Source organism: Nanorana parkeri, unplaced genomic scaffold (genome assembly GCF_000935625.1).
Source record: "Nanorana parkeri isolate BGI_ZX_2015 unplaced genomic scaffold, ASM93562v1 scaffold511, whole genome shotgun sequence".
Taxonomy (NCBI): Eukaryota; Metazoa; Chordata; class Amphibia; order Anura; family Dicroglossidae; genus Nanorana; species Nanorana parkeri.
In genome coordinates, this window is record NW_017306779.1 from 320,125 (window position 1) to 329,087 (window position 8,963).

At 38.5% G+C, this 8,963-nt stretch overlaps 1 protein-coding gene across 1 annotated transcript in view; it reads right to left on the bottom strand.

Annotated features, from left to right (window-relative positions):
* The window catches only part of ARAP2 (ArfGAP with RhoGAP domain, ankyrin repeat and PH domain 2), a 235,860-nt gene that overhangs the window by 37,281 nt on the left and 189,616 nt on the right, over positions 1-8,963 (bottom strand). Inside the window, exons 27-28 of the mRNA XM_018561260.1 lie at positions 7,726-7,764; positions 6,968-7,081 (exon numbers count right to left, since the gene is read on the bottom strand). Of these exons, the coding sequence (XP_018416762.1) occupies positions 6,968-7,081; positions 7,726-7,764 (153 nt within the window). The remainder of the gene's footprint in view (positions 1-6,967; positions 7,082-7,725; positions 7,765-8,963) is intronic.

Sequence of the window (8,963 nt, forward strand, 5' to 3'; positions counted from 1 at the left end):
AATATTAATTGCTACCTTGGGAGCATATTTTACAGGATACCTCCTCTTCCTGTATTTTATTATAAATTGGTCTAATAATGTTCAAAGATTGTATAAGCTTTTTATTTATCGTAATATCTTAGCTTTCTTTAAGGTAAAAGTAATAACATGAATTTTACACCTTACATATACACAGGTAGAACTATTCCAGATTACTTCCTCAAGATTCATTAGGAATTGATCTTCCTCAAGATCTACTCAGAGTTTATCACTATAATTAGAATACCATTCAATGAATCTAATAATTAAAAATTGTTTTAAAAAATGAATATGAAAATGTAATACTCAATTTATCTCTATGTTTATTTCAGTTGTCTAAGGGAGATAAATATAATTCTACATGGTTTGATATTTCAAAAGAACTGAGAAAATGTTTAGATTTTTCTTAAAAGAATATAGAAGGATATCATTTTAAAATATTTTTTCGGAGCCTATTCTCTCCATCCAATAATTGGTAGGCAAGATTCAACTTCCCTTGCCTCATTTTCTAATGTACCCTGCTTAACAACTGCCAAATCATCTTCCACATTTAGATTTGCCCAACTTTAAAGGTATTTATAAATTGGAAACATCCAGATTAACACTAATGTGATATTATTTCTTATTGTCCTATTTGCTATTTTACCATTTACCACATAAAACATTTTTAATGTGTTTTTTTATAGCTGGGTGCATGAGGCCTTAAGTGTTAGGGAGAATTAAACTTCAGCTTAAAGTATAACCTAAGGCAAAACTTTTTTAAAGTGATAAAGTGTGGAAGGATTAGAACCCCTACTTTCTGTGTCCTTGCTAAGAACTATCTTCCAATGGGTCTTTCAGTTGGCTCTTACTTCCTGTTTTCTCTACAGGACATGAAATAAAGAGAAATCTCTTGAATGGAGCACAGATAGCAAATAAATGGGTTTTAACCCTACTTTATACAAAACCCTACTTTTTATGCAAAATGGAAAAAAGTAATTCCTAAGAGTAACTGGGTCTCTGTGGGCACACTGGACCAGAGTTTCTGTTTACTAATTTGCTGGGAAAGGCTATTTCTATGCTGTATTGTAAATAGCTTATCTAAACATTAGCAAAGTAAAGGGTTACACCAAAATGATAATGTGTAATATATTGGGGTTTAACTAAATATAATGTTCTAAAATGTACATAGTATTTCTTTTTTTTCTATATCAGGTATAACTATTTTGTATGCTAAATTGTTATTGAGAGGAATAGGAGGCCTTTAACAGCTACTTTGTCAGATTTTGCTAATGAAACCCCTGGTAAGAACTACTAATTTCAGAACATTGGATTTTAATAACTGTTGCAACAGCTGTTACGGCTACATAAAGTAATAAACAAAGAGGCTGATTTTAGTATTATAAAGTAATACCATATGGTGTGCCAGCATAAACTATTTAAAATATGTTTGCTTCTGGAATGTTGTTTAAGTACAGTATGAACATAAGTGCATGCAGGGAAACACCTATTTATATTTTTCACATAAGCTAGTTGTGTTTTTCTACAGCAAAGAAAGGCAAAATATCCAACAAGACAAACATATACTGCATATTTGCACTGATGCTATAATGAAGAATATATTTTTTCACAGTAAAGATCTATGCTATGATCCATTTTAGGCTAACTTCTCATATCATCCTTAAAAAAATGTGCACCTTTTGTGATAAAATACAAAAATGAGCTGTTATACTGTTCTCAAACTTGACATTCTCAGCAATTTAACTCCCAAATTAGTAATTCCTACAGTTTAACTCCCTAGACAGAGCAGTGGTTGGTAGTTAATCAGAAAAAAATAATGATGGGAGGGAGAGGAAAGTCAGTCAGCATGTAATTCTGTTGCTTTATGAAGGATGGGGATCCTTGTAAACCCTGAGGATGTGTTTGCTTGTTGCTTATCTCTATAGGACATTGGACACTGGGAGCACAACGATGATAAGAATGCTTTCTAATTATTCCTATGTTTGTAGACATCTTAGGTCACTATTAGCCATAAGATATAATTTCTTATCAGAAAGAGACACTGAGATTTCCAGCATTGCTCCAAATAAACAGCAGGATAAAGGAAAAATAAAAAAAGGCATCTTTACAAATTGTTTGCTTTACTTGAATGTTTAGGACCTAGGTGTGGTAAGTGGGTATTTATTCGTTACCCACCTTTGTACCACAACATAGTGAAAAATCAGTAGGGAGGTGGATTTTTAAAGAAGATAGGCACAGGCAACCAGTGTGTCAGTTAAATGCCTGTGATTAGCCTGTTATTAGACAGCTCAGATTACAGGCATAATGCACAGAGCCAATCAGAGTTGCACCCTGTGTTCATATTTGAGAGCCCCTCCTCCTCTGCAGCCTCCTGAACCCTGCACTCTGACTGCTGCACAGTCCTGAATTGAAATTAGGGGCATTTTAGGGCCCCAGAAAATGGCAGTGAGAGCATTACAGTTTTTTTTTTTGGTCAAAATGTGTTGTTTTTTTCCCCTTTATAGTAGAACAATTATACATTTATTATTAAATACCACCTAAGGAAAGTTGTACCTGTTTAACAAATATTATATACAATTCTTGAAGGGTAATGAATGGGTTATGTACTGTACACAAGCTAGTACCTTAAGTGGTTTAAGCCCAACTTCAACTTTAAAATTCTAATAAAATTCTATGGGCCTTGCATGTGAATGTAAAAAGCAGCTTCTGCAGCAATTCTGACCTCACTTCTGCTGCCCACCTCACTACAGAAAGCGTGCCCTCTCCTGCCACTATTCTTTAGGGTTGAATGATGCCCAGTATTATTGAACCCAGTTCCTCTGACCACAGCCTATCACAGACAAGCCTGGGTTCACAGTACTTTTGCACAAAACAGTGCTCACATATCATTACCTATGGCTCTTTGCTTCATTAAGGATTAACCCTGTCACATAGAGCTAGTGATTATGAAAAAGGACTGCCGTGTGGCCAGCTTGAAGAAACCTGGATTTTGAGGTATGTAAATTTGAAAATGTTTGATGTATGGAGAGGGGAGGGTTTGGGGTTAATAGGGGATACCCTGGAATTGTGCCTTAAAGGTTTAAAAACATTTGTCCCTTTTCTGTGGCTATTAAAGGAACCCCAAATTCAATGGCTCACTAAAAAGATAATTTACTACAGGAGTAAGTTTTGCAAGTCTGCATTCTCTTGGTGTACCTAATTAGGCTCAGGGGAGTAATAAAGAAAAAAAAATGATTTTAACCTTGTAGTCTGTAGTATAAATTACTCCACAACAAAACTGACAGGGTTACTTACAAAGCTGCCGTAGGCAGCTGAGTGAATACCCAACCAGAAGTGAGCCGAACGCAGAGCGGCATTCGGCTTGGCTATTCTGCTCAGTACCTCTGTGGTACCAAGCAGAATAGTGAAACAGTGAACAAAGTAGTAAAAAAAGTTTAAAAAGTTCAAAAAATTATAGGTCTTAAAAAATAAATAAAGATTAAAAAAAAAGTAAAAAAAAGATCATTAACCAGTTGACATCCGCGGTGTTAAACCCCCTTCCCATCCAGGCCATTTTTCAGTATTCAGCGCTGCGGTACTTTGACTGACATTTATTCCGTCATGCAGCGCTGTACTGAAATGAATTTTATACCCTTTTTTGGGGACAGATAGAGCTTTCTTTTGGTGGTATTTATTCACCACTGGGGGTTTTATTTTTTTACTATATTAAGGAAAAATTACCGAAATTTAAAAAAAAAAACAGTTTCCCCTATATTAAATGATAAAACATTTATTATTACCCAATTTTTTGGTAAAATATAAAAGATGGGGTCACGTCGGGTAAAAAGACACTAAACATGTCAAGCCTTAAAATTGCGTGCGCGCGCGAAACCTCAAAAAACGATAATACCCAAAATTGGCCATAGGCGACGCTTTAAAAGCTGTTACCGCTCATCAGTTTAGTGTTATCAGTGATTGATGGCCCTAAAATGATTGCTCTCACTGCGACGTTCGCGGCGATATGTAACATGTGTAGCGCAATTGTAATTTTTGCGCGCTGGGGCACCGGACGCGTATTTACGTTTATAGGCGCGTAAACGTGGGGGTGGGGGAGTTAAACATTTTGGGGGGGTTTTTTCCCCTTTTTTTATATGTGGCTTTTATTTTATTTTATTTTTTTATGTGTTACTTTTCTTTTTTTTTATTTATATTTTTTTTTTTGCACTTATTGTTATTGCTATTATATAGGGGGATAACAACCCTGGTGGGGGGGGTGCCGCGAACGAGCACATATAGGCGATCGGCGGGCTATGGACCCGCTGATCGCCTATATGTGAAACACCCGGTACCGGGTGTTCGCATTGAACGGGTCTTTTCTGCCCGTGCGTGCCCGCTAGGGGGCGCGCGCGAGCAGAAAAAAATTGCCGTCTGGAGACGGCAACCCGCAGATGCAGCAGTGCCGTCCGTCCGTTTTTTTACTACGGGCGGACGGCAAGAGGTTAAAAAATGAAAAAACAAAAATAAAGATCACTGAAAAAACAAAAATAAAGATCACTGAAAAAGAAAAAAAAGAATTAAAAAAGGTAACAATTGGGCAGAGCTAGCACCGTATAACTATATCCTATTGGCCCAGACCTGTCAGAGTCTTCTAGCAGGTTCCAGCCGATGAATAACAACTGGATGGAGCCAACCGTGATCTCACGGCTGGCTCCGGCCAGTTGCAATGACAGATATGTCATTGCAACTGGCCGGTGCCAGCCGGGAGATCACAGCAGGCTCTGCCCAGCTGTCAGCTGCGAGGCTTTCGGCCGGCCAACAGCCCACTTTTGGTTTCACTTACGCTCAGTCGAACCAAAGCATATGCCTTCGGCTCGACTGAGGTGCTCCGCCAGCTTTGGGAACGGTATGGGCTATAGTGAACCGAAGGGCTCAGGCAGCCGGAGCTACGGCTGGATCATTTGGCTAGCTTTGTGAATAACCCTTTGGGTGTCATTTGAATTCTCCATTAAAGTATAACTATGTAGTACCTCAAGCTCCCTCATCAGTCCCAACAGCTTTACCCTGTCTTTTTCCAGGTCAGGATCTTCAGCCACCTTGATTGGCTGTGCCGGGATAACTTAACTCCCATGCATGTGCAGTGGTTCATTCATCCCGGCAGATGCCAAAATTGCACAATGTCAAGTGGATTGAGAACAGGTAGGTAAGAGTCCATTATTGCAGAAGATACATAGTACGCTTCTTCTGCAATAACAAGCAGCCTGGTTGCTGTTTTTTAATGCTTATACAAAACTCCACTTCAAATTACCTTACTCTTGGAGTGGACCTTCCATAATAGAAGAAACAATGTCCTCATAGTGGAACCCCAGGCAACCCTGTCTGCAAGACTGGATTGAGAAATATGAATGTCTCCTGCGTGGCATGGATTTCTCAATCACAAGTGCAGAATTATAAATCCCTTGACAGGCAAAACAGTAAACATATTTCACCTGTGCAAATATTTGTTAACCTGGAGTTGCACTTTAATGATCGTTGTGCAGTATGTTTCTTCATACATAACAAGAACCTATTACTTGAATGTGAATTTTTTTAAATAATTTTCTATAAGATGACTGCAATATATAATGTAAAACGTCAGGACACCCAGGAGTGATAGTTCAGTTATACGCAAAGCCTGGTGAAATGTGTAACACCCTGGCTTATCATTTCCAAAGTTCCTGGTGATTATTTCCTATTGAAGAGCGAGGACACCTATAAACATTTCGAGTCAGGCAGAAAGGCACAGGTAATGGAAAGGAGCAAAGCTATGGGATAATCGCGCAAATGCTGGAAGTCATTTCCTTTAAAAGTAACCCCAATATCCTAGAATATTTGTGTGCTCTGCAAAGAAGGTGAAAAAGCTTGCAGCACCTGAATATATCTGATACCCAGAAGAGGAGCCAGTTAACCAACCCTAAACCACCACATAGGAATACTTTAAAGGTAAACAAGACAAGACAAGTAGCTAAATACACAGCTAAAATACTTTTATCTGAAGTGTTATAGGAGTCACTGGAGTTCTGTTCAGCTAGTCTTGAGCTCCTACTAGCAGCAAAGCAAGGTTCTCAATCCATTGCATTAACAGTACAGCTTGGTGAGCAACACACCCCAAGCTTTCTGATTGGACAATAAAAGAGCAGCAGAACGTTCTGCTTTCTACTCCTGTCAGCACATTTCCTTTTAGCATATATAAACGGCAGCACTAACTGGCTGGGTGGCTGTGTAGCACATATCTTGCTGTGCAGTGTAGTATCTGTGCTATATTCTGGATTAAAGTACCTGATTCCACAAACTGTATATTTATGTCTGCAGCTTAAAAAAATCTATTTGCCTGTTAAGAAGGCCCACAATTCTGTCCATATGATGTGTGGTGTTAATTATCTCTCACCTCTCCATCACTGGCTGTATTGAATGCTATGCGTCTAAAGACTCATTAGAGTTCAGGTAGAAAAGAAGAATAAGAAATTGAACACCCCCACAGTGCAGTCTAAGGCTTGGCAAATATGCCAGCGCCAGACCACACTCTTACACCAACAATGCAACTCTTTGCAGCAAACTGTGTTTCTGGCAGTTCTGATATGTCATTGTATTCAGTTAAAATAAAAAATGATTAATGATCTTTTTTATGTGCTCATAATACAAGGTCCAATTTAGCACTAGTGTTATATGACCAATGCCTGCACATCAAAATGCTATATAAAACCATGACTGTATAATTAATATGTTTATAGCTATAGATGAAAAAAATGCATAAATTCTGCATAGTACATCGATTGTTGAAACAGAGTAGAATCATTTACAGGTGCAACTTTCTATATTGTATGTAAAACCTGTCCATAGAGCTTTGCAAATACACCTTGAGAAAGCTTGGATGGGTGTTAAAAATGAATAAAGGATATTTCCAGCACAACCCAAATTGTTGAAATAATTCTACCTTTATGTCTTTGTAGATAAGAAGCTTCCTTTCTCTCAAAACAAAATATCTCTCTTGAAACTTATTTCCGGAGAGAAGTTTGGATGAATCTTCTTTGTATTTCATGTTGCCTGACTGAATATGCCGAGAAGGATTTTTATCTACAAAGATAAAAAAATGCTGAATTACAATATAAATGTATTAAACAGCTTTAGGCAACAAGTAAATTCATTCAGTAAACTACCCATGATATCTAGGAAACTCAGCACAAGTCAGAAAGTATAAGCCCAGTTAGGACTGCTGGCCTAATGACTTGCAAACTGATTGAACAATCTTCTCTAGCTCTACCAAAAATTATGTATCCTTGAGTAGATATAAAGTGCGTGAATTGTTAGGGAAGGCTTTTACTACATAGTCGTGGTAGATTTAATGGAAGTTAAAAAAAGATTGCACATTCAGATTGCAAGGTGTATGGCAGGATTGTGACAATAGATACTTAGGGGTTGATGGTGGAAGTCAGCAGAGCTTCACCTCATTCACTAAGCTAAAGGGAAAATTACCTTGCAAAGTGAGCAATCTTACTTGCCTTTAGTAAATCAACCCCCTAGAGTGCTTCTTGATAACAGATTACATGACAAACTCCATTCTTTGCCTGTGTCAATTTTATTGGTGGTATAAATAGGTAATTGATAGTTTTGATGCATGCATGCATCAGAAATGGTGATTAACCACTGATCACAATGAAACTTGGAGATCCCCAACCTGGCACCCAGGTCTACCTTCAATGTGCTCTTAGAAATCCTAGGGAGGCAGTGTTTGTCTATCCAACCACCTACTGTGCTACACATTTGCAATACAGCTGTAGCCAAGCACAGGACAACTGAATTATATATGCACAAAACTTAACAGTATTAGCGCTCACGTCGGCTAGTGTTGTTTTCCCGCATATGACGCATTCCCAGATAATCCTGCCCTGGGTTCTTAAGGGGACTCTGTTCATATTTGTAGAGCCGGTGGCAGATCGCTTCTACGATTCGGTAAAGTGGCCACCCCCCACACGACACCCCCACCATGCTTCCCAGGCTCCGCTGCCCCTCCTGCGGGCCCGAGACTGGCACCTCGGGTGTTGGCAGAAAGCTGGGGAGGAGAGCAGCGAACATGCGTTCACAGATCTCCTCCCTGTTTTATGGGACCAGGAGCGATGAGTATTGCATCACTTTCGGTCCCTGAGCTGTGATTGCTGGGCTCCTGAAGCCCAGCAATAAGCTTTGAAGTGCGATCTGCACTTCAATAGCTTATTTAGAGTGTAAAGGTGATACTAGGGGTCTTTTGGACCCCCAGTATCACCAAAAAGAGGACCTGTCACTGTCAATATGCTATCACATGGGGGACTTTAAAAATATTAAATAAAATAAATGTAAAAATATTTTTAAAATGTTAAAGTCTCCCACCCCTGTGAGGACGCGCATCTTCACGTTAACACGTGTTGGGTGCACCTATGTATGAAAACGACGATTGTGCTACACATGTTGGGTATCACCATACACGCCAGAGTGAGAGCAATAATTCTAGGACCAATATTTACTCATATGTCAAACCTGATGACCTGCATGGGCTTGTAAAGCGTTGTCTATGGACTTTTTGGGGTACTGAAATTTGTTGCAGTTTTACAGATGCACACAATTTTTAACCTGGGCATGTTGGGTATCTATGTACTCATTGCAATCTCATCTGTTATATTTTACCAAAAAAGGATTTTATATAGTGTTTTGGGGCAATGAATTTAACTGAAGTGCATTTTTCACTAACTTTTTGGGTCTGATAATAAGTTGCGCTAATGTCTTGCAACATAGGAATTTACAACTACCACAGTTTTATTCTACAGGGTCTTGGCTTTCAGAAAATACAGTATATAATGTTTGGGGGTTTTAATTCATTTTCAGGCTTACAATTTGGATTATAAAATGTAAACAAAAAACTAAAAAGGGCCTTGGTCCTTAAGGGGTTAAAAAGTCTA